General features: G+C 41.8%; 1 protein-coding gene across 1 annotated transcript; it reads left to right on the top strand.

Moving 5' to 3' along the window:
* The first annotated feature begins 1,051 nt into the window (after positions 1-1,051).
* On the top strand, positions 1,052-25,845 carry LOC142831175 (receptor-interacting serine/threonine-protein kinase 2-like). The gene is made up of 10 exons (XM_075940720.1): positions 1,052-1,208; positions 4,085-4,242; positions 4,750-4,903; positions 7,103-7,258; positions 7,450-7,595; positions 10,269-10,318; positions 14,368-14,529; positions 15,623-15,768; positions 22,348-22,660; positions 24,422-25,845. Exons 1-10 carry the CDS (start codon positions 1,191-1,193, stop codon positions 24,733-24,735), a joined length of 1,617 nt encoding a protein of 538 aa, XP_075796835.1. The 5' UTR covers positions 1,052-1,190; the 3' UTR covers positions 24,736-25,845.
* Positions 25,846-26,757: the final 912 nt, after the last annotated feature.

Consider the following 26,757-nt stretch of genomic DNA (forward strand, 5'->3'; position numbering starts at 1 on the left):
TGGGGGTGTCATTTGAGCTCCCAGCTTCAGGTGCCAAAATGTTGTGGACCGGCCCTTGGTGGTGGCAGTGGCTGTCACAAAGTGTGCAACCAATCTCTTAACTTTTCCTATATCTCCTTTTTGCCTATTGCAGCAATTAACTAGCCAGCCCATGAAACAAACTTGGATTAGGAGGCTGGAGCTCATGACCTACAGCAGTGGTCCCCAACCATTTAAGGTTGCCGGGCGCCAGGGGGCGTGGCCATTCGCCTGCCGGGCGCCAGAGGGCGGCCCCCCCATAGCCACGCCCCCGGGGCCGGCGCCCCCTCCAAAGGCTGCAGGCCCGGGGCCAGCACCCCCCCCCCCAAGCGCAGCGCGCCCGGGGCCGGTGCCCCCCCAAGCGCCGCGCGCCCGGGGCTGGTGCTCTCCCCATGCGCTGTGCGCCCAGAGCGTGGGCGGCCAATCCGCGGCGCTCCGGGGCCAGCGCTCACTGTGCGCCATGTGCCCGGGGCCGGCTCCGGCACCATGCATGCGCCACGTGCCTGAGGCCAGGCCAGCCCCGAGCACTTGGCGGGCGCACACAAATGCACCGTGTTGGGGACCACTGACCTACAGAGAGGCTGAGGGATTTGTGCTTATTGAGTCTTCAGAAGAGAAGAGAGAGTGTGTGTGTGTGGGAGGGGGGGATTTGATAGCAGCCTTCAACTACTTGAAGAGGGTTCCAAAGAGGATGGAGCAAGGCTGTTCTCAGTGGTGACAGACGGCAGAACGAGGAGCAATGGTCTCAAGTTACAGTGGGGGAGGTCTAGCTTGGATATTAGGAAAAAAAAATTTCACTAGGAGGGTAGTGAAGCACTGGAATGGGTTACCTAGAGAAGTGGTAGAATCTCCATCCCTAGAGGCTTTTAAATCCCGGTTTAACAAAGCTGGGATGATTTGGTTGGGATTGGTTCTGCTTTTAGCAGGGAGCTGGACTTGAAGACCTCCCGAGGTTTCTTCCAACCCTATGATTCTATCACTACAGTCACTAAGGAGTTACAGTTCGCACACACAACTAGGGGGAATTTTGGAGCTGAGTATACAGCCAATAAAAGAGGAGATAAACAATGTAGCTGAGTCATACCCAACAAGGCTTAGCTGTGATTGCATCACTGTTCCAGGCAAATCGCAGTTCTTTGTTGCAGCTGCACTAGCTCACTCCTGTAGTCTCTATGCCCACACTTCTGGTGGTAAGTCTTGATATTCTTTGTATGTTTGTTTTTGCTTCTTTTATTTGGATACTGAAACATTAAATCAACCCAACTAAGCTGCTCTCATATGGATGGAGACACCCACACTGTGAATTAAGCTTAAAGGTATTTTTAAAGAATCTGCTTTTTTAATCCAGTGTGTTTCAATGAGGCATTTAAAGCCTCTCATAACTTTCTGCGGTTCCCCCCTCATTCAACTGCCAAACTTGACAAACTGTGGTTAGAAACCACATCGTGGGCAGACAATAATAATGAATTTTAAAAAGAGGTGAAAAATCTTTATACTCAAAAGAGCAGAACTATTGAAAGTGCAGCAGCAAGAACTTTTTCCCCGCCCCCAATAAAGGATCCTTTTGCATCCCATTTATAGACTAATTCTGCCACTTGCTGACATTAAATACTACCTTAATCTGTGATTAGTCCTACCGACTCCTTCTGAAGGAAGGTAGTTCTCAATGTATGGAAAAGTAGCAAAACTGGGGTTTCTGATTTTAGAATCAGATCTTCACTTGGTATGAGGATTATACAATGTACAGGCGAGATGAGGATTTTGCCCAACCCTCTAACTACATGGGGGAATCTTGCTTCCAGCTGTAGTTTATTTAAAAACATCAGTAAGTGATTTAGAGCAGAGCTGGGTGAAAACAAATATTGTTCTGGATTTTCAACCCTCATTAGTCAGGTTTTCATTCAGATCTGGTTCTCATTTTAATTTTGCCCCCAAAGTTAGGAGAGTTTCAATAACTGATTCTAGTTTTTTAGTTCTCTTTTTAAAATAAAAATAAGCAAACCAGGAGTGATTTGGTGCCATACTCATTATTAGACTCTTTTGAACCTCAACATTTAGAGATTTGAGCAATCAGTCCTGGTTTTACACATTTTTAGAGATGATCGAGAAATAGTTTTGTTTTCGTCACCTTTTGATTGTGTTTTTCTCCACAGAAACCAAAACTAACTTTAGGGTGGCTCCATTTTATCTGATCCCCATAATATCTGAGGGATAAATGGTGCCTTTTTTGCCTGTCTTTGATTTGCATGAGCTTTCTGTAATTTTGAATATAAAATTGCTGGTCTGATTTTGATGGTCCTATGCCATTTTGGCTGTGTCCTTTGCAAAGTACATGGCTTGAGGTAGATATATATGAAAAATTAGATTATGTGCTTAATTCTTCATTTTGGGTATCAGAGAAATGTTGTGTGTCTGAAATCATTCCTGCCATATAGTTGTTGCCATCCAGCTCAATAATTATTTCATAGCCTCATAGGGAGGATCAGTCACAACCCTGCCTGCCTCTGAACTGAGCCAGCAAAGTCATTTTGAGAGACCACCGTGGAGCTACTGATTGTGTGCCTTGTCTGAATAGTTCCTGCAGGAACCACAGCTAGTGACATCAGATTCAATCTGGAATGTTATTTAAAATAAAAAGCAAAAGGTCTAACCCATCTTGTTCCAGCAAACTTAAATTAGACATGGGAAGTTTTATTGGTCAACTAATATACATTTTAGTCTTTGTAGCATTTAAATTATGGTAGAACTTAGGCAGCATTAACTGGTTTTGGACCCCATTGTGCTTTAGGTGATATGAATATACACTGTAATAGCCCAACCATGTTCTGAAGACATTACAATCTAATTAGGCAAGACAGACAAAGGATAAAAGAAGGTGCAGAGTTATCCCCGTTTTGCAGATGCTCAGCTGAGTCACTGAAAGATTGTAATTTGCTCAAGATCACACAGACTTTTTATAGCAGAGCTGGAAATTAGAACCAGACCTCCTGCTTTTTAATTTAAAGCCTTAACCATAAGCCCACACTTGAGCTGAACCCACAAGCTGAAAGAGATTTCTCAAGTGACACCTCTTATTCACTATTTAAATCTGCAGTTTACAGCAGCATAAATTCTTGCCTGGTGGTCTTAGCGGCAGTCTGCTGAGTCTGGGGGGAGCATTCCAATTTGAACTCTTACGATCCACTGATCTCCAGTAATGAAGTATTCCTATAAATGGGCTTCTGGAGACTATTTTCTTCCCTCTTTGTTTTCCTTGTCTCAGCTCTGTTCTTGTTGCCTTCTTTCAGTACTAAGTATAGGAGAGTATTAAGATCTCTATATTTTTTTAAAACATCTTCACCTGTTATAGCACCTTACTCATATATTAACACAATGTGGCTTGGGGGAGGTTATCATCTCTGGCCAATGTGTATTGAGGGATAGAACATATGCACACCTAAACATGTATACACATGAACACAGGAATCTACTCTATTAACAATAAATCAAATTCCCTGCTGCCACAGTTCCACTGGCTTCAGTAGAGTTTTGCCAGTTTATGGCAGCAGGGAATTTGGCCTGTTGTTTTGCTGTTATTTTGACATACAGTAACCTAGTAAATAATGGCACATCTGGAAAGGGCATGATCCTGGGGATAGGTTGGAATGCATTATTACCATTTTTATGGGACTTAACTTTCTGTCAAGTATGAAACTGTAAGAATTTTAATCTGCTGTTTCCTCAAATTATACCATTATCTTTGGCAGTCAGGCACTCTATCTTTAATTTAAATAGTGTCCCCATATTTCCAGGTGATTTCAATGAAAACTGGCCATATTATTGGGCACTTACCATTTGTAAGTATGAAATGCTAAGTAAATCTCAATGTTCCAGTGTGGTAGGGAAAATGTTCCTTATCTTTAAAGGACAATTTGACTAAGTGTATGGTAATGCAGAACCTTTTGAATGAGGGTGAAGAATAATTTGGTGAACGAACATTGGTGTAACTTCATTGTACCTGTGCAATGGCAACAAAATCAAACCTAAGCATGTCTGTTTTTCTTCAATTCTCTCTCCCACTAAACAGCAGGAAATGGCCAATGTGGTGCCCGTAATAGCTCAGGAAGAGTTGGATAATATTATCTTCATCAAGACACATTCTGGCTTTGCCCTCAAAGCTTTCCATACGCCTCAGAATATTAACATATCACTGAAACTATTGACTGGCCAGAATACAACAGAGAGGTGGGTGTCATGTTTGATTTACTGTATAAATAGCTCAGCAGGACAGTAGTACAAAGAGGGTACCATCATGGAATGTACATTTCTGACCTTAACTTTTTCTCATTGCTTTACCTTGTCCTCATTGCTTTACCTTGACTCTCTGATGTGGTTTGATCCCATCCACACAGGCAAGCAAGGCTGTGACTAATGCTGGTAGAATGTGTAGTGTAGAGGAGACCTCACTGATGGCATAAGGAAAGCATACTTTCAGAGAATAGCAGGGGGGAAATTCAGTTCGAAGAGATCGTTTTTTTCAGTTAAATGATCTCACTCATTCTTCCTGCCTTTGCATTTCATAACTTAATAAATAAATGTTGATACTAGCTTGCTTTCTTGTACATTTTACTGCCTAATGCAAAAGATGGTTCATAGTCAAGTCATCTTCTTTTCTAATATCACAGAGTATGACTGTTACTCTGAGAATCTCTCTGAAATTATGCCTCTTTAACCCCTGTTCTCTGTTCACAGTGAACTGAAGGTGCTACTCAAAGATATTGCAAACACACGTCGTATTCAGTCTGAATGGCTCTTGCCTTGTCTTGGAATTTACCAATCTCAGGGACTTTTGGGGATTGTGACTGAATGGATGTGCAATGGATCGCTCCACTCACTCATCCACGAGGTAAGGAAAAGTAGAGATCTTTTACAGAGACTCTTTTATGGGTGTTAAAACTGTTTAGAAGCTAGGACAATAATAAAATAAGCAAAATGTGTCTCAATTATGAGCATTAATTTTGCTATAGTTTTGCTAATATTTTTCATCTGTAGTTCTCAAGCATGAATAATGATTGCTAAAAGATATCTCTATATAGATATATAAATACTAGAAGAAGGGTGGGAAATAATTTTTGATGGGGGGGCTACTCCAAGAATTTGGAAAGGGGTCAAGGACCACACTCTTTCATATCAATGGAGGGGGTGCAGGGACTAAGATGGAAATCGGGTGCAGAAGGGAGCTTGCAATAAGGGATTAAGGTGCAGGAGAGGGAATGGGATCTGGGAGGGACTTTGGGTGAAGGAGGCAGCTGTTACCTGGGTTAGGGGACTAGTGTGCAGGGGTTTGAGTTGTGGCCTTGGGCATGAGGAGGTTGTGACCTGGGACAGGGGATTAGGGTGCAGAAGCAAGTGGAAGAGTTTGGGTTGTGACCTAGAGCAGGAGGGGATTGTAACTTGAGGCAGGGGTTTGGGCTGTGACCTGGGGCAGAGGATTGGGGTGCATGATCTGGGAGGGGATATGGGTGAAGGAGAGGGCAAGAGGGTTCAGGTTATGTGGGGTTGGGGGCACAAAGGCTTGGGGTGCCAGAGGCAGGCTCTGGCTGGGAGACTTACCTGCTTGACACACACCCAGCAGCCTTCTCAAGAATATTCCCTGCCTGCCCCATCCCCACACTGGCTGCAGGGGCCATGTGGTTTTTGAACAGCTACAGGACTGAGGGGATGAGGGGAAGTTGACAACAGGCAGCTCCCATTGGCCAATGGGATTGTGCTGGGGACAGGAGTATCATCTGAAGCGTCTCCTCTCCCCCGGGCTCACAACTATTCAAACAGAGCCCCACAAGTTCACAATGGCCACTTTTGTCAGCAGTATGTGGGGGGCAGGCAGGGAGTCTTCCTGAGGCTCCACACTGCATCCATGGGCTAGATCTGGCAGCTTTGTGGGCTTGATTTGGCCCACAAATGGTATTTTGCCCAGGCCTGTACTAGAAGATTTACATGGCATTGCTCAGATCCTTAATTCATTTTTGTTTTTCTTCATTTAAATAATTGCTCTGGAGTGGGCTGGGGTATGCAGGCTGCCCCAGGAGAGAGAACTACCCCAGCACTCTCTCCACAGCTTGTAGGGGCTGGGTGAGAAGTGCCTTTCCATGGCCACTGCAACTTCAGTGGACACAGATGGGGAGAGAGTGCATGTCCCATGACTGGGACGGGTCCAGGTTCATCTACCCCCTGTGCTCCCCAGCGAGAGTGGGGAGTGCTGCAATCTATGCAGTTCCCCCTCGGGGAACAGCCAGCAATGTTCCGATATGAATCGGAGGAGGAGGAGCTTCAGCTCCCCTTCCCCCAACCTTCCTAAAGGTCGTCAGGTGGGAGACTTGGGGCTGGGGCAGTCTCAGAGGAAGGGTTTACTCCCAAGCTATATTTAGACAGCAGAGATCTTCCGAAAAAACTTCTTTGAAAAGAAAGCGTCCACACTGCAAAAGCGCATCCAGAAAGCAAATCTGCTTTTTTGAAAGAGAGCAGCCACACTGAATGGACACTATTTTCCATTTCAGCTGTGATTACTATGGATGGAGTGGCCCCCAGGGCACCTGGGTTTTTTCCTCTTTCCTCTTCTTTCAAAAGAACTCTCTCTTCCCTGTCCCCGCACACACTCCTTTTTCTAAAAGAGCTCTTTCAGAAAAAGGCTTCTTCCTCATAGAAAGAGGTTTACCAATGTCGGAAAAACCCCTCTGTTCTTTCAGTTTTTTTTCTCGAAAGAACACGATTGCAGTGTGGATGTAAGTGAAGTTTTTTCTGAAAAAACTCTGCCGTATAGACATACCCCCAGCCAGCTGCCTTACCTGCCTGATAACTCGTCTCTTTTTTCTGTATGGTGTTATGAGAAGTATTCCCATTCCAGCCACATCCCATTTTCCTGGCACAACCAAATTCTTACCTTGCTTTAAATTACGATAAGAGGAAGCTGCATACTGAATTGTGTGGTTCTAACTCTTACTGTTTGGGAGGAATTCTTGAACAAGCAGACAGACTCACTCTCACACAGACAAACTCTCTGAAATATGTATTGGAATATTACACTAAAATGAATGTTGATTTTTAGTGCCACCTGTACCCAGAATTGCCTTTTCCCCTACTCATGCGGATCCTGTCAGATGTGGCTGATGGATTATATCATCTCCATAAATTAGACCCTCCTCTCCTCCACTGCAGCCTGAAACCCTCCAACGTCCTTTTGGATATACAATACAGAGCTAAGGTAAAAGTCTTTTACACTGAGTTTTTTGTCCTCATTATTTTCTTCACATGAAACCAGAACAATTTCTCCAGATGTATGCTTAATTATAGGATTATTTATCAGATATCTAGCCCAATAAAAATACCAGGTCAATTTTTTATATCAATAATGCCATATTGTGGCTACAGTTCACCATTCATCCTTCCCGACAGATAACAGATTATGGCCTAACTTGCTGGAGGAAGCAGCAGTTAAGATCAGTCCTGCAGAACTGCAATGGAAGCTCCTGGGATTTGGTATACCTCTCTCCTGAAATACTTGAAGGTGGTGTACCCTCACAAGAAGGAGATGTTTACAGGTTAGTAGTTTTTTTCAGGGAAAATCATAGGTAAAGGAGGCCTACTTCTTGACAGCAATTCACATAATACTGAATTAATTTTTTTTAAAAAAAATATTGTAAAGTTATACTACAGATTAGAACACTTTACAGACCTACAGATCACAGTGTTCCATTCATATCTGCATAACATTCCAAACTAGGAATATTGCAGCATGTAATTAAACTTGAAACTCCTGACGTTTGAAGGACATTCAGTACAACTTAATATTTTGAAAACTGCATGTAGATGTGGTTGCCCCATCTTAAAAGAGATACATTTGAATTAGAAAAGATTCAGAAAAGAGCAACAAAAATAATTAGGGGTATGGAATGGGTATGAGGAGAGATTAATAAGACTGGGAATTTTCAGCTTGGAAAAGAGACAAGTAAGGGGGATATGATTGAGACCTATGAAATCATGACTGGCGTGGAGAAAGTAGATAAGGAAATGATATTTACTCCTTCTCATAACACAAGAACTATGGGTCTCTGAATGAAATTAATAATAAGTAGGTTTAAAACAAATAAATGGAAGTATTTCTTCACACAATGCACAATCAACTGATGGAACTTTTTGCTAGCAGGTGTTGTGAAGGCCAAGACTATAATGGACTTCAGAAAAGAGCTAGATAAATTCATGTAGGATAGGTCCATCAGTGGCTTTTAAGGATGGTGTCCCTCGCCTCTGTTTGCCAGAAGCTGGTAGAACAACAGGGAATGGCTCTACCTGTCCTGTTATTCCCTCTGGGTTACGAGGCACTAGACACTGTTGGAAGACAGGATACTGGGCTAGATGGACCTTTGGTCTGACCCAGTAAGACCATTCCTATGTTATAGTCCAATTAGGACTTATGGCCATACTCCTAGGTTAAGCAATTGCAAAACTTCAGCTTCAAAACATTAATTTATCGTAAAAAAAAAAGTAGCAAACTGCAATGAAAAACGTGCTATGAAGTATATTCTCATTATGAGGCTTACATTAGATTTACTTGAAAAAATGAAAGAGTTCTATGCACACAAAGAGAAAGTGACAAATCCTTGTTGGTGAAGTATTATTTTTAACAAAACTTATACTGTTGGGTTTTTTTAATATATTTTTATCACATCAGAGGCCAAACTTTCAACTGCAGTTGCTAAACTGATTATGTGTTTTCAATTGTCTGCAAAAAACTTCATCTGCTCCAAAAATAGGCATGTGTTAGGTTTCAGATAATCCAGCAGCCAGAGTTAAGCTTCCAAATTCTTTCAATTTGATTACATTTTTATAAATATCTGAAGATTCCTTTTATAAACACTGGCATTGGGGCCTAAATGTTCAAAGTGGGTGCCAAAACCATAGAGAAAGTTCCTTGTATACGCAAGTGCAATCAAATTAGAAACCTAACATCAAGCCAGGTAGTTAGATTTTTAAATAGCTGTTGGTGATGGTATAAACACTTGTGCCATTATTTAATATTTAGGCATAATTACTGGATTGGTTGTAGACCCTGTGGGAAAAAAAAAATATGATTTTGTCTTGATGGCCTTTAAGGCCTTGTGGAATCTCTTCTGAAATAACTCACTACGGCCAATCAGGCAGTAACATTTAATTTAAGTGATTTACATAAGGAATGCATATTATTTACTCCATTGTCTTGTCTGCCACATATCCAGAGGGCACATACATCTTGACAATATTACCTACATCATACTCTGGATGAATGACAATCCAAAAATAGCAACTATATGGCTCCATGGACTTTCATGTTGGTCACTACAAAGTTTATGACAACCTTTATGCTTAATATTACATATTTTTCCATTTTCTAGTGTTAGATCTTTTATTTTTGTTATGAAGCCAACAACTTCCGCTCCTTTTTTATTATCATAGTGATCAAGAATGAGCCATATTATATATGTAATCTATTAATTACCTATGGATGTTGAGATTGTTCCTCTGATGTCTGTGAAGAAGACATGAGGCTCAAACAGGAAAAGAGTGAAAGGTTCACTTTCAGATGATATCATTCCTGTTCTCAGGTGTCACACCTTTTTAATGATTGGAAGGGACTGGTATTGCAAGTGACTAGTGTATGTCTAGTAGGGCTGTGACAACAATATTTACAACAATATTTTCCCAGATGTTGAATTAAATAGAAACATTTAAATGTTATTGTGATCTCCTAGAAGTTACAAATGGAAGAAAAAATGTAGGGCCTTATGCAAATTTCACTGATGTAAGCAAAAATTCATTGAGCTTTTCTCAGGTCAATTTCTCGTTCATTCCCTTATCACTGTGTACAGTACCACCAAACACTTTATAATTACTACAAAAAGGGGGGGGGGGGGAAATGCTGTAAAGCCCACAAAAGAAAATTCAGTGAGGTATTTTAGAAAATAATCTACAAAATTTAAGAGCAAGATTTCCCTGAGACAGAAATATAGTTGGTCTTTGTTATATCCCCTGAGTGCTGTATAAGGACAGCTCAATTGGAAACTGAAACTTAATAGTATGCAAAAGTGGAAATAACAGTATGCAAAAATGGAAGGACTTAGTGTAACATGGAAAATACCTTTCCATTAAACTAATGAACTCAGTCTTTGGGTATGTAATCATAACACCAATACAGATTCCAAATTAACAATCACGATTTCATTATTGTTTGTCTCTAGCTTTGGAATGATATGTTGGGAAAGCTTAAGCAGACAGAAACCTTTTGAAGGTAGGTATTTCTCTCTTTCTTAATGGTTAGTAACCTTTATCTGAACTTATTCTCCTTTAAGCAACATTAATACCAACAGACCTGCCTTTTCAGACCTCACTTTTATCTCAAATCCCTATTACGCTGCTTGGAAGAATTAAGTTATGATCAATAAATGTCAGTAAATATTAATTTCACCACAAACAAAAATAGTTCCAATGACAGTTGAACTGTACAGACAGATTATGTAAGAAAAGTGTTACTTGATAACTTCTTAGAGTTTGATTTAAGGACACTTCCTTTGTATATTTTGACATGATGTTGGTAATTTGTGTTTCCATAGTTTAACTTTTTAAATCTCAACATTTATGGTAATTAAATAATTATCTGACAAACCATCATTTTGTACAACTGTAAAATTCAATACAAATGGGAAAAGATTAAAAATAAACAGTATTATGTCACAATTATTTTAAAAAAAATCAAATTCTACCAATAGTGCATTCCAATAATGCACATATCCATAGCTCTACATCTCCTATTGAGATACTACCCCAAAATGGAGATTCTTATTGTAAAAGAAATAAATACTTTCTCAGGGGTAACTTTAGTGGCATAGTTTTTACTATATACTATCTAAGCCTGTTGACTGTAGCACCCTATTAGATTGTTGTTTTGACTTTTCTCCTTATCTTTAATGCAAAAAACAGTCTTTTATCTTGTGATGCCCAGAATACTACTAACATCACAATCCAGCCTACTGACGTTAGGCAGAATTTTAGGGGATGAATAATTTCTAGTTTGAGTGACACATCTGCGATAGCTCTAATCCAATATTTAATACAAAATATTAAAGTGTAGCCATGGCAGAATGAGTTGTGGGAAGGGCTACCTGCTCCATCAGTCAATCAGATCTAGTGCAGGCTAGGTATGTAATAGTCGATTAACTGATTAATTGGTAAGCAAAAGCTTATCGGTTAATGCTATAGACTACACACATTCCCCCCCCCCCCCCCCCCCCCCCACCAGTAAATTTTTTAGCAGGCTGGCCAGCAGCCTGGCTTAATCCTGGACCTACCCCTGCTGTGGCTGTGCATTTAAAGTATATTAGGAGCCAGGCGGGCAGGCAACCTGGCTCAGTTCTGGCTTGGACTATGTTTGGAGCTCAGCCCCGAGCTGGTGCATGAGGAGACAGGCAGCTGGTTCATGAGGGGAGATGGTTTTTAAATTGGCTCCCCTCGTGTACCAGCTCCTGCCTGGCACTCCAGAAAAAGCAGCATGGAATGGCAGGGGGCTCCTCGGGAGAGGGTTCAGAGTGTACTAGCTGCTGGCCCCTCTCCCGGGGACTATAGAATAGTCAAGTAATCAATAAGAATTCATGAGGTTAATCAACTGTTCAGTTAACCGATATTTAACATCCCTAGTGCAGGCATGCCTACTCAATCTGGAAATTCATCAGTGTAGAAATGTCCTTATTGGCAAACAACTTGTCAAATTGAATTGAGCCTTTATAAATGCTTAAAGGTCCCTAATAGGAACTTTTAGTTCTAGCTAGACTTAAATTACTACTTTGTCAGAAAGTGAACGTGAGTATTTTCATAGGTTTGTAGATAGCTCTACATAATAGACTGATAGATGAGGAGACTAAAGAAGTGTTTGAAGTTGTTTAAAATGACAGCCAGTCACAGGGAGAGCTGAGAATTAGACTGTGGAGTGCTGATTTCGGTCCCATTCTCATTCCTTTAAAGCACAACTCCTTTTGCTGTCTTAACTTTCATTGAGCATACTGTAGAGAATAATCCATTTCTTCCATTCTTTATTGAATTCTCTGAAAGTGACTATCATGTTCCTGAACGTGATCCAACTTACGCCTCTTACAGTTGATTGCTCTAACAATGAGATTTCAGTTTGAGCAGTCATATGTGAAGAAGAATGTGCCTCTGTATTTGATTATCAAACTACATTAAAGTTACTATCCTCCTCTATCCAGGTCTGTCTATTTATGGAACTTTCTTTTTCACTACATCTAGACTGTATTCCTCAAAAAACGAGGTTTACAGGATCAATCAAAAAAGGCTTTATTTTCGACCAATCTGCGTCTAGACTGCCGTTAAAAAAACCCGAAACTCCATTTCGGAAAAAAGTGGTGACCATGTTTATGCTAATGAGGCATGGGATATTTAAATCCCTGCTTCATTAGCAATTTCAATGGGCGCAATCTACATCTCTCTGTTTACAGAGAGGTGTAGTCTAGACACACCCTATGTAGTCAAAGAAAAGGAAACTACCTGCCTGCTTATAGTGCACTAAACACTGCAGAACCCAAGAATCAGGGATTTTGACAAGCAGCAAGATGTGTTCGAAAAGGGCAACAAAAATTATTAGGGTTTTGGAACAGGTCCCATATGAAGAGATTAAAAAGACTTGGACTTTTCAGCTTAGAAAAGAGGAGACTAAAGGGGTAGAGGTCTATAAAATCATGACTGGTGTGGAAAATGTGAATAAGGAAAAAATATTTACTTATATTATACCATAATATAAGAATTAGGGGTCACCAAATGAAATTAATAGGCAGAAGGTTTAAAACAAACAAAAGGAAGATTTCTTTCACTTAGTGCATAGTCAACCTGTGGAATTACTTGCCAGAGAATGCTGTGAAGACTAGAACTTCAACAGGGTTCAAAAAAGAGCTAGATAGATTCATGGAGGTTAGGTCCAATGGCTATAAGCCGGGATGGGTAGGAATGGTGTCCCTAGCCTCTGTTTGTCTGGAAATGGATGACAGGAGAGGGATCACATGATGATTACCTGTTGTGATCCCTCCCTCTGGGGCATCTGGTATTGGTCACTGTCAGCAGACAGGATACTGGGTAGACGGACCTTTGGTCTGACCTAGTATGGTCGTTCTTATGCTCTCATGGAACTTTTCCTGACAATTGTTTAATAGCTATTTCTCTGAAACATGATTCTAAAATAAGTCACAATATATTTATATAATACCTTTAATCCAAAAGAGTCGCAAAGCTCTTTACAATTTAATAAACATACACTAACATTCCACAACCTTTTTGGACAGAAAATGAAGGATAGTGTATCTAACTGAAATTTCAGAAGCAGTGAAGGTAGGCAGAATGCAGTTAGCCCAACAGGAATCTAGCCATTATATCAGAGCTAGCAAACATCCTTATTCTTACAATGAGTGACATGAGACCTTTAATGAACATATTTGATCAGGCTCATGATTTTACATCTGTTCAGATTTCCCTGGTGCTTTCTTAAGCTATGCAGGGCTCCTGCAAGGTTCAAAAATAAACACTCTATACACCTCATTTTATACATGAAATGTTCCACAAGATCAGTTTCTCGTTTTCTAGCGTGAATGAAGATGAGAATTACATATTGTATATTTGAAGCACTGGCCTGATCTCAATTACATAATACATAGGTTTATGCCATAGAGAAACATAAGGGAACAATGTGTTTTATTTTGCAATCACATTCTTGAGTTTTGTGTGTGTACATAAAGTCACAATAAGCCTGTGTCTTGGCTTTGCTGATCAGAGGTCACCTAGTAGATTACTTTGTTTTTTATGTATGTAGCAGCTTTCATTTTGACAGACTCAGATTAAAAATATTATGTACAATATACTCATGTAAGGGTGTGTTTTTATATTTTTGGTGCCACTTTATAGAAGTCCAGAGGAATCAGATTATTTGTGCATGAAGGATATAATTTTTTTTAAATCTGCATGCAAAATTGCATACAGAACTGTGTGGTTAGGCTTCACAGACTGTAACTATATGCAAATTTGGTATTTGTGCATTCATGTTACCAGTTATTAATGCATAACCTTAAATAAACTGTCTAACAAGAAAAAAATGGACTGCTGCCATTAGGTAGAAATGAGTATTGTTACAGTTGGTTAGCTTAAGAGTGTGTTGGTTTTTTATTTTTCATTTTTTAAAGAGTAGCCTTAGTTTTAAGAAAAGAAAATTAGCCTTTTTTAATCATTTTAAAATAGTTTGGAGGGTTCTGATTTTTTAAATAACATTTTTTCATTCTGTGACAGGCAAAAAAACCCTACTGGAAGTTGTAACAGGACTCTGTAGTGGCCTGCGGCCTGGAACTGAAGCAGAATATATACAGAGCAATTTGCATCAGAGAAATCGACTTTTACAACTCATCATACTGTGCTGGCACCAAGACCCAGATTACAGGCCACAAATTGCAGGTAATATTCAGCATTTACTCTTTCCTTGTTATTAGCACAAACACTTTGTCCTAGTTAACATAGTGTTATTGTAGACCTAAAGAAGATCTCCGGGTAAGCTCTAAAGCTTGTCTTTCTTACCAACAAAAGGTGGTCCAATTAAAGGTATTATCTCACCCAACTTGTTACTCTAATATTATAGATAAGACATTTCTATAGCATGCTACAGTTATGACGGCATAACAGAATGTTGCAAGGAGCACTGCCTCCAGAACATTGTCGTGTTTTGGTTTTTATTTATTATTTTTAATAAGGATATCTTGCCTTCCTAGAAGGTGGCTTAGTCATTTCAAGATTTTTAGTTTTAATATAGTGCAGTAAATTTAGAATAGATACACGTTAGGAAAAGACTGGACATCAAATTCAGTATTTGAAGAATGCCTTTAACAGTCCTATTTCCAATTAATCACCATTCCTACTAGAACAAGTTCCACTGTTGGTTAAGTCAGAGGAACTATATTACGCTCACTGGCTTGCTTTGTGCAATCATGAATAAATTAAGTTTACAAATATGCAGGTTTTTGTGTGCATGTTTCAGAAAAATGTGACCCTAATTTGTTTACATTAGATCAAAAATAAAAATATATAAGGCAAAGTCATTTAGGGTGCATCTACACAGCACCCTAAACTTGAAATGAAATATACTATTTGCATAGCACAAATTATGTATCTTATTTTGAAACTATTTCAAAATAGCTTATTTTGAAATTTGGCGCATCTACACAGCACCTCATTTTAAAATAACACACTATTTTGAGCCATCCCTTATCCCTTGGGCAACGAGATTTACCGGGATGGGGAAATAGTGTGCCCATTATTTCGAAAAATATTTTGAAATAATGGGTGGCTTGGGTAGACACAAGTTATCTATTTCAGGATAGCTCCAGTATCCCAAAATAGCCATGCAGTGTAGACGTACCTTTAGAGTTGATTTAAAGGACTCCAATATGATTGCAACAGAATAATAAAATCAGTAGAAATGCATTCATGTATAGATATTTGCATATTTGATATGCATACATCCTATATTTAAAATGCATTTTTCTTCCCACAGAATGTGCAGAACTCTTAAGGAAAATTTTAAGCACTTTTAGAAAGGAGAAGATTTCCAGTGCAATCTACAGATTGATTGATGCAAAGGTTAGTGTAAAATTCAGGTTTGGTTCTATACAACTGCCTCCTTTCTGTGATTACTATCTTTGAAATTAAACAGGAATTTATTATTGCTTCAAAGGACTATAAGTTAAAATTTCAAGATCAGTTCCTTAAAGTATACAGAAAGCTAAAATATATCTTACTTCTGTTAATCTAAGATTTAAACACCGCCTCAAAAGTTTAAGCCAGGATTCACAAGAGAGACTATGCAAACTAAATTACTGATGAGTATGCACTAGTCACAGACAGCTAGAGATTTGCATTTGTGGAGTCCTCAAGTCAATTTCCACCTGAGGTTACATGTAAAGAGCAGCTTCACCCTAGTCCCCAATCCTAAAATCAATCAGGCAATCACACAGTAGTGAGTAAATATTAGTCTGAGTTACATATGGTCCAGGTCTGGGACTGCAAAGAAATGTCTGATGTCAGGATTGAGATTGGTTGTCAGTGCAGCATGGAGAGAAGGTAACACAGGATCCTGATGCACCTGGGATTTCTCATGGTACTAAACTCAGTCTGTGAAGTCAAAATGAGAAAAGTCACCAGGTTTTACTTCATTTGTGCTGGATTCTGACAATGAAAATGGTAGACATCCCAAATTCTGGGAGATTTTGTTATAGTTCTGCAGAACTCAAAGTTGTAGAGACTGCATTACAATTTGAAAAACATGAGGTGTGATTCGCGAAAGATCAGATATAGAACATACCCCATTAAAGGAAAAGAGCTCCCAAGCATTGGACCTTGGTGGCATGATATTTATACATGATATTCTGTAATCACAGAACAAGCCCTTCTTTTCCCAATGACCACAATGATGAGTATGAAATAAATTCCTGTAGAGAAAGGCAAAGGAACTTAATATTGTTTCAGTAGGTAACAGAACTGTACTCTGGGTAATTTCAGTCCTAGCTGAAGATCATGTGGTGTATATACCTGCTATTTTGGTAGTATCTCCATTAACTTTCTATGTATGATTTGTTTAGTCTCATTTGGACAGGGATTTATTTTTTCATTTGCCAAGTTAACAAAGAGCACTGCTCAATCGTATGCAAGTAAGAACATGGTCTCTTAGGACAGAGAATACTGTTCAAATGTCTATCATATGAAGTTTCACAGAGGCATGTCCAATACTGTTAAGAGAGCTGATCATATTCAGAGGCTTGCTCTGCCACCTGGATTGGCTCATTGACTGTGATCAGCTCATTGGTCAAACAAACAGGGTCATAGCAACTTTGAAGACCCCTCTGAAAATATTTAGGAAGAAGTATATTCAGATGTGCTGAAATGTAAAGAAGATTTGAATTAAATTGTTGCGGATGAACTGGGAAAATTAGATCACAAAAGTCACAAATAGGGACAGGTATCAAGTTTTTTGTTTGCAGTAGGTAATACTTGTTACAGAATGTCCATGGAAGGCTGAGCATATTAGGAGACAGTGTGGGCATTTTTAAAAATACTGTCAAAGTACATCATGATCTGAAACTCAGATTTATTATTATATGAAAAAGCAGAAGCCATTTTAATGATTGGTATTGGGCCAAAGTCTGCACTCTTACACACTCATGTAATCATTTTAGAGTAACCCCATGGCATGTTTGCCTATACACTGGTGCATTTGAGAGCAGAATCTGGTCCGGTATCTGCACAGAGCAGTGGTCTCCCACCTTTTTACACACGAGGCCAAATAGCAGCAAAGCCTCTTCCGCAAAAAGAATCGGAAGAAAATCTGCAAAGGTGACAGTGATTTGCATATCTTCTTCTGGAAAAAAAATGGCAGTGATCGACTGTCTTGTTGCTCAGGGTGGGTAAAAATATTTGGCAAGCCAGCCTGACTGCCCTCCACTCCCCGACACTTATATGGAGCTCACGCTTCTCGGGCGACCACATACCTTGAGTCCATTGGTTTCCTGTGTGGGCTTCCCATCCCATGTCCAACGCATCTGTTACAAGTCAGACCGTTGGGCTCTGGCTCACAAAGGGCACTTCTGTGCAGACAACGTCCTCCTCCATCCGCCACTGTAATGACTGAATGACATCCTGGGGGAAAGTCAGGACTGAGTCCCATGATGCCCTTGCTTGACTGAATGCCCTGGCCAACCATGCTTGCAGTTGCCTGAGTTTCTATCTGGCGTGCTGCACCACATATGTGCATGCTGCAATATGTCCGAGCAGTTTCATACAGCTCTTTGCTGTCGTTATGTGTGAATCCATCAGCCCTTCTATGACAGCCCTTATTGCCAGGAACCTGGGTCTGAGGCGAGAGGCTAGTTCCCTCTTCGCATCTAGCTTGGCTCCCACAAAGTCTATCTCCTGAGTGGGTTTCAGGGCTAATTTTTCCTTGTTTATCAAGAGGCCCAAGCTATCGAACAGGGATCTGATGATCCCTACATGCTGTAACACTTGCTTCCTTGAGTGACCTCTTCTGAGCCAATCATCCAGGTACGGGAATACCTGGATTCCTCCCTGAGGAAGGCTACCATACATTTGGTAAAACACTCTTGGCGCTGTGGAGAGGCCAAAAGGAGGACCGTAAACTGGAAATGGTCCTGGCCAACCATGAATCTGAGGCACCTTCTGTGCGAGTCTCTTATTGCTATATGAAAATATGCATCTTTTAAATCGAGAGCAGCATACCAGTCCCCTATCTCTAGAGAGGGAATAACATTTGCTAGGATAACCATCCTGAACTTTACTTTCCGTAGAAAGGCATTGAGCTCTCTCAGGTCCAGAATAGATCTGAGGCTACCCTTTGCCTTGGGTATGAGGAAGTAGCGGGAATAAAAACCCCTTCTCTCTAATCCTGGTGGAACTCCTTCCACTGCCCCTTTCTGCATCATTATAAGCACTTCCTGATGCAGCAGGGTCTCGTGAGAGGGGTCCCTGAAGAGGGACGGGGAAGGGGGGTGAGGAGGAGGCAAAACCTTGAAAGGGATAGAATATCCCCTTACAAACAAATCTAAGACCCATGAATCCAAAGTAATCTGGGCCCAGGCCTGGTAGAAAAGCGATAACCTGTTTCCAAAGGGGGGGCCTATCCCTGAAGCTGTATACTGTCCTTGGGCATACCTTCAAAATGATGGTTTAGGTTGCTGTGGTGGAGGTGGCCCTCCGCTCCTTTCTGTATCTGATCAGGATTGTCTACGCCTATTTTGGGAGTTATTGTTGGCATTTTGGTTATGGGGTCGTCGCCTGCTTAGGTCTTGTCTAAAGCCTTGATATGTCGTTCTACCCTGGTATCTGTGGTTGAACGACATGCGTTGCGTAGCCGGGGTATAAATCCCCAATGATTTTAGGGTGGCCCTGGTATCTTTTAGACTGTGCAGTCTGGTGTCTGTTTGTTGCAAAAACTGATCCTTCCCCTCAAAAGGCAGATCTTGTATAGTGTACTGTACCTCCAGCAGTATGCCAGAGACCTGTAACCAGGCTCCCCGCCTCATGACAACACCGGTAGCCATTGTACATGCCGTTCAATCTGCTGCATCTAGTGCGGCCTGCAGGACTGTGCGAGATATCGTCCTGCCTTCTTCAGCCAATGCCCAGAACTCCTGTCTCGAGTCCTGTGGCAGGTGCTCCATGAACCTGTCCTTGACCTTCCAAGTGTTGAAGGCGTACTTGCTGAGCATTGCTTGCTGGTTTGCAATGTGGAGCTTTAACCCACCTGTGGTGTATGCCTTTCTGCTCAGCAAGTCCATCCTCTTGGGGTTCCTGCCCTTTGGAGTGGAACCAGGTGGGCCTTGTCTTTCTTTCTGCCCAGCCGCCTGGACCACAAGCAACCTCAGTACCGGGTGAGTATAAAGATGTTCATGGTTGGTCTGAGTAGTGCCTTTGCACTCCCTTTTGGGTGGGTGGAAGAGACACCGGTGTCTGCCATAGAGTGGCTGTGATCTTTGCAACTGTTTTGTTTAGGAGTCGCGCTATTTTGAGGGGTGCCTCCAATGACAGGATGTCCACCATAGGGTCAACCTCCTCGTTAACTATCTCTACCTGCACTCCCAGGTTTGCTGCCAACCACCTCAGTAGGTCTTGATGTCCATCGACAGTGCCGGGGGAGCTGGGTTCACCAGGGCCTCATTCAGTGACGAGTACTCTTTTGTCAGCAGCTGCTCTTGTTGAGGTTCTAAGACCCAGGGTGGGGAATGGGGCTGAACTTGATCTTGAGTGCCCAAATCCCTCCTTTGAGTAATCGGATGAGGGCTTGTCCTGCTTTCCGAGGCAGTGGCCCTAGACATTGGCGTTGCCGACAGGGTGCCCTTGGACCTCAAATCTCCTGACTCGTGGAACGGTGGCATCATTCCTTGGAACTGATGGTAGGACCAAGGTGTCCAAAAAGGCCATTAAGCCTGACCCTGCAGCGGCCATGTCTGCTGTGTCACACAACCCTGATGGTGTGAACAGTGCCATGATTTTGAACGGTACCTGGAAGACCTGCATAAGGATGAGGCCAATCTCGTCAACTCTGCTTCTGACTTGGACGAATAGTCCAATGCCAACCAAGGTGGGGCCGTGGACAGACCTTGGGAACGATGTTGAGGCCTGTGTCTGGCCATTGATTCTGGCTTCCCTCGGTGTACCTCGGGAAGTGGCCTCATCATCCCCTGATGGGGTGTGTGCTCCATAGCTGACGCCCACAAAATGGTCACTGGTGCCGTCATGAAGCCCAGCACCCCTATTGGAGCAGAGGTTGGCCTGAGTCCTGGGATAGTGTCCATTGATACTGACCACACGCCATGTGTTGATGCTGTATTCTGAGGTCCCACTACGTCCGGTGCCAATGTCACCTGCACCTTGCTAGTCATTTTAGACAACATCACCGGATTGGCTCTTCTGTCATCTGTATAAGGTCCCTGGCCACACTGAACGTGTCCAGAGTAAATGGTCTGTTCATCTGGTCTAAGTCTTCCAGTGCCGAGCTTCTTCTCTGAATAGAGTCCCACTGTTGCCCCGAGGGGTCCGCACACCTCCGAGGAGAGGCTGCAGTCGGAGTATGGGGCCTGTGTCTACTTCCATGCCCCTTCTTCTCAGGGTATCTCCCCCTGGCTTGTTTCTTTTTTCTTCAGTACCAGAGATTGTCACCTGTGCCTAGGTGCTGTCGCTGACTTCGGCACTTACGAATGCCCCGCTGCCACCATTGGGTCTCGAACTGACGCCAGTGCACTACACACCGTCAGAACGTGATCTGGTGCCGGCTGAAGAGTTGACTCCATCAGGAGCAACTTTAGATGGGAGTCTCGTTCTCTTTTAGCGGGGTTTGAAAGCTTCTGTAAGATGGCCCTCTCCCAGACACTTTAGGCAAGAGTCAGTCATGGGGAATAGGTTTGGAACAAGACGCGTGCGGTTTAAACCTGTGCGGGCCTGGCATTACCCTCCCCCACAGGGGAGAGGGAATCCTATCACTACTAACATAACAATTAACACTACAAAAGCTATCTAACTGAACAGTTTACACACTAGGAATAACAATAGGTCGAGATAACTCACTGCTCCAGCGACCGTCATGGGGGGTAAGAAGGAACTGAGGGTGGGAGGGGCCAGCAGGGGTACTTATTCATTATTATCTCAGCACCAATCCAGAGGGCTCCCTGCTGGCCCGATGGATACCGCTGGGGAAAAAAGGCTCCGGAATCCATGCGCACGCACCTACTTTAAATGCACATGAGCAAGCACTTGAAGAACCCTCACTTCACAAGGATTAAGGAAAGTCGAAGGAAGAGTGTTCTTCCTTCAACTTCCTGCTGTGTAGACAGTGCCAAAAGCCAAGTCAAGCTATTTTGACTTCAGCTATGGAACTGACGTAGGTTTAGTTGCATAGCTTATTCCGACTTGAGCTCTGTTGCATAGATGTATCCTGAGAAATTACATGTATTCCACAGTTTACATTTCAGAAGTCTTTTATAAAATCTACAAACCACAGAAGAGTTTCTAGAATTAAAACTCAGTTAAAACATTTAAGCTAGACCTTCTATTGTAATATTATTAATTTATTTGTATCAAGGACCAGGACTCCATTATGCTAGATGCTATACAAATAAATGCTGCCAAAGTAGCTCTGTTGAGAGTGTAGTACAGTGAAGATCTATAGTTCCCTGGTTCAATCCTGGGCTTTGGCAAGTCTTTTCGTCCCTGAGGCTATTGAGTTAGGAGGTTTTGTTTGTTTGTTTTTTGGGGGGCGGGGGCAGACACAACAACTTTCAATTACCTTCTAGTCCCTTCCAGATCTAGGAGTCTATGATTCTATATAGCAAAAAAAAAAAAAGTAGCTCTTTGGGGCAGGAACAAAGAGACCCGTACACTGCAGCCACATGAACCTGATTAAACAAAAGTGGTTGACAGTATTCAAGACAGATAAAAGATTTGTAATTATCAATAAGCCATACAAATTATTTTTGAAATATATTACAAATAAAGATTTATTATTTGGCCATATACATCAATCCCATTATGTGTAACGTAACAGAGATAGTATGCTGCATGAATAGATGGTGCTCCCCTCCTGAGAATTCATGATCCCTACTCTACCATAAAGCAATTTTCTTAAAGTTTGTACAATAACAAATGTCAAAGCTATATAAGAGGGACGATCTAGTAGCAAGTGTTCATAGGATGGAATATATACAGACAAGTTAGTCCTCTAAATTCTGGAAACTTAGGCATCTAGAACTATCTCTTCATGAATCTCTATGTTCAGTTAAAAAGTCTTATCTCACCCATTTATATTTGTTCCCAGCTCATCCAGGCAGTAGAGAATCAGCTTTGCAGCATTCCATTTCCCCTTCTTCTTCCACTGTTCCAGATGTAGGCAAAGAAGATGGTGGCCAGTCTCAAAGGGACCTAAAGGCATGGCGGCAGCAGCAGCGGCCACTACAGTTATTGCTGTCACCTGAGCACAGTCCTCACAATAGCGAATTTCAAAGTACACACTGCGAACAAACGTTAACAGGTGAGATTCCCAAGAAAAGGTTGATCTTTTTTAAAATCAAGTTTTGTCCAAAAATTAGAAGCTACTGGCAATGCGTTATAGTAATATTTTACTTTCCCACACTGCAGCCAGTGTTCCAGATAAAAATGTACTTTGGACATATTCTGTATATTTAATGGTAATTAGTGTAATTCCTCTGAAGATGCTACTAGCCAATGTAAGAAACAGGATGCTGACCTAGATAGACCATAAGTCTGCTCTGTTGTGACAATTCAACTAAAAGTTTAGACTTAGGCTTCAAAGCCAATTTTGTTCAAAATAGGCACATTGTTCAGAACGGACTATCACTGGATGGAAAGGGGCCTAAAGAAAAACCTCACAAAATATAGAAAGTTTTTTGGAGAAGTCAGACCACTGAGTTTATAATTCATTGTATGTTTTTTAATTTTTCATTGTCATAATTTCTCCACCAAGGAAATTCTTGAGGATGGTGGGGCAAAAGGTCCTCCACAGGTCGGATCCAGCCTGCCAAGCCAGTGGATCCAGCCCACAGCCACCCTGCTGCTCCCCTGCCCCAAGGCTAATCGAGACCTGGGGATGGGGGAACCTGTGAAGTCTCCTCTCTGCCCACCCTCCAAGGGTGCACAGCCACTAGAGAAACACACTGGCCTGGGGGCTGAGGGAGAGCGTGAGATTTCCTCCCATTGTGGTGCCTCGAGGGCTGTTTTAAAACAGCTGGCAGTTCTCTCTAGGCGTGGGGAGTAGATGGGAGACTTCGCACACTCCCCCACCCCCAGGGTCTGTGGGTGGGGGGCATGAGAAGTCTTCTGGCACCGCTCCTTCCACCCAAGGCTCTGATCCTTCCAGAGCAACCCTGGGCTACTTCAGAAATTTATGAAGTGGATCCCTTTTAAAAATTATTGCCCCCTTCCCCCCCCCCCCATTCTTGAGGATGCAAAAGATCTTGAGGATGCAAAAGACTCCCCCACTTAATTTTTATATTTTCTTTGGGCAAGACCCAAAAAAAGGCCTCAATCTTTCTACTGAGCATGTGCGGATGAAGCTGACTTTTGGCCTGTGGTATCTGCCTCTTTTTTCTATAATGAAAAATTCCTAAAAATGAGTTTTTTGCTTTGGTAAATTGAACCATGTTAATCTCCACCAAGCTGGACAACAGATATCATTAGGGAGAATGAGGCATGATCTCCTAAGTACTGGTGACTTTTTTATTTCCGTTCCCTTATTGGAAAGGCAGCCTAATGCAGAGTTTCTGCACAGATCTGGTTTTGGTGTATGCCCCTGCTAAGATGCTCCAATTTTCCACTAATGTAATGAGAGTGCTGAACAGTACTATCCTTCAGATCTGCCTAAGGTACATTCTACTCTTCTATGTACTGAATAGGCTAATACTCTCTAGACATAGCTAAACTACTGTACATACCAGTTATACAGATGAAATATTACCAGGATCAGACCTGGGAATTCCTACCACTTAAGTTATCATACAATCATAGAATCATAGGGCTGGAAGAGACCTCAGGAGGTCATCGAGTCCAGCCCCCTCCCCAAAGCAGGACCAATCACTCACTAAATATTATTTCTTTGGTCTGGGTCTATGATTAGTGCTAGTTTTGAACAAAGACCGCAAGTGAAGGAACACTTCATTAGCTCCTATTGTGCCAATGAATTTAATTTATTCCTGACATTATGCTGCCTCTAACTAATAGTTTAATGAAAAAGTCTAACAGTTTCACATATTTAATTTTTTCCTTTTTATTCAAGGTCTTTGCTGTAAAGGCAACTACGGCCAGATCCTAGCCTGTGGACGACAGACTATCTTGAGCTGCATGACAGAAGGGCGCCTCAACCACATCCTTGATGTCCTTCGCTCCCAGCGAGTGTTATCTAAAATGGACTATGAAACAATCACCTCTTTCCCCACCCTGACCAGCCGTGCTCGTGCTTTGTTGGACACTTGCCTCTGCCTTGGAGAGGGGGCAGCTCAGATTGTAGTGACTGTGCTCTCAACTAGCAAATGCAACCCTCTGGTACAAGGCAACCACATCACAGGGAGCCCTCCTAAATTAAATCGATGACTGCAGTGACTTAAGTTATTTTTCATGGCATATTCATTCACTGGTAACTTGGAATGACATTAATTCATGTTCATTTCTCATTACCCACTGACTAAAAAGTCTGTTCTTTTTCTTACTGCTCAGTGACTTGAGTTCTCTAAGAGTTCCAGACACACATTGCCTGCAAAAATAAAAGAGCCAGGTAACAAATATACCAACTTGGATCTCTGAGATGGTAGGATTATGGGAGTATGCCAGAGTCCAGTTCAAGTCACATGTCACCTGTTTCCTAGTTTCTTAATGGAACTAATTGTGATTTTTTGGTGGAAAGCTGAAAGGAAGGCTGGTGCCAAGCTCTTCCAAATCTCAAGGGCACTTAAAGATGGGCTGCTGGCTGGGAAGGGAAAAAGAAGCTGTTTTTGCCAACAGCCAAGAACAGCCAAGCAAAAGCTGTCACAGTGAAAGTGAAAATCATGAAGGAATACGTTTTCAGGATTGCTGCAAATGAGACTCTGAAATGTAACATCTTGCAAACTAAATCAAACTGAACTTTTCTTACACAAATGCTCATTTGTTCTTGTAAGCTGGTACATTTACATTTTATTGAGTGCTAGTCAGAGGTTCTTTTGAAATAAAATGGCCCCACACAGATTAAATGTACCTGGATATAGTATGTTATTGTTCAGTTGATGAATATTATAGGTATACAGTATGAAGCTAGACTGTGGGATAAGAGGTATCAAATTGGCCACTGAACTGTAAATAAAAGATACTAACATCAAAGATTATCTTAGTTAAAATGAGAAACAAGTGTGCAAGGTGCTTCCATTAGAAGGTACAATGGGATGCCTGTAAGGTTCACAACACTTGATTAGCCAAAAAACATTGTCAATACAAGATGTATAGATATTTCAGATATCAAGTTACACTGTTTTGTTTCATTACACTGTAATTGTTCCTTCCATTTTCAAGATGTTCGATATGGTTTAATATATTAGAATCTTAAAGTGGAGTGTTTTAAGCAATATTTATAAACCACATAAAAAAATTTGAAACCACTAAACATTTTAGAAAATTCAGCCAAATTATCTTAAGGCTACTTTGTAACAATAAAAATGGCTTAAATTTAAAGCACTGTCAGTGTGTTAGAAATGTAATTTTTTACTTTATTAAGAGAGCTAATTTTCTAGATCTTAGATGTTTAAAGTTTCATACTACATTTAAGTTCCTTCTTTTTCTCCAACAGACCCTAGAACAGCATTCAGTACAACACAGGGCTTTTGGGAGAGGTAAAAAAAAATGAAAGAATCCACAGTATTTCTTCTTTCTGTGGAAGGCAGGCACAATTGGCAAGATTTAAATATCAGAAATCATTCCATTCAACTGTTGTACTGGAGTTTTTAAACTTATAAAAGGGTAGTGAGACATTGTAAAGGCTCCCACTTTCCCAAGTTCCTAATAAATCTATCCCTCTTCTCCCTATAGCAGGAGTGGGCAATAATTTTAAAAGGGGGGCCACTTCATGAATTTCTGAAGTGGCCCCAGGCTGCTCCAGAAGGAATGGGGCTTTGAGCAGAAGGGGCGGGGCCAGGAGACTTCTCTCCTGCTCCCTGCCCCCCCCCCCCCCGGATCCTGATTAGCTTAGGGGTGGTAGAGCGCGTGAAATCGTATCCTCCCGCCACGCCAAGAGAGAACCACCACCTGTTTTAAAACAACTGGCAGTTCCCTCAAGGTGCCACAATGAGAGGAGACCTCACGTGCTCCCCCACCTCCAGGCCAATCAGGGCCTGGGGTGGGGAAGCATGTAAAACCTATCGCCCTTTGCTCCTGCCCTGCCAGCAGTGCGCAGCAACTAGAGAGAAATACTGGCTATTTTAAAACAGCCAGTGTTTCTCTCTAGTGGCTATGCATCCTTGGTGTGTGAGAGGAAATTCCACACACTCCCATGTCCCCAGGTCTTGATAGGCCTGCAGGCATGGGAGCAGCAGGGTGTCCACAGGCTGTATCTATAGGCTTGGCAGGCCAGATCCAGCCCAGGGAGGC

The sequence above is a fragment of the Pelodiscus sinensis genome, chromosome 12, assembly GCF_049634645.1.
Source record: "Pelodiscus sinensis isolate JC-2024 chromosome 12, ASM4963464v1, whole genome shotgun sequence".
NCBI classification, from domain to species: Eukaryota; Metazoa; Chordata; order Testudines; family Trionychidae; genus Pelodiscus; species Pelodiscus sinensis.

What these genes read in the sequence shown, in the direction of transcription:
- LOC142831175 (XM_075940720.1), top strand. An exon ending in GGCCAGAATACAACAGAGAG is followed by an intron (nt 4,243 to 4,749) that starts GTGGGTGTCATG and finishes CTCTGTTCACAG; the next exon opens with TGAACTGAAGGTGCTACTCA. An exon ending in CTTTCTGTGATTACTATCTT is followed by an intron (nt 15,769 to 22,347) that starts TGAAATTAAACA and finishes CAGACAAGTTAG; the next exon opens with TCCTCTAAATTCTGGAAACT.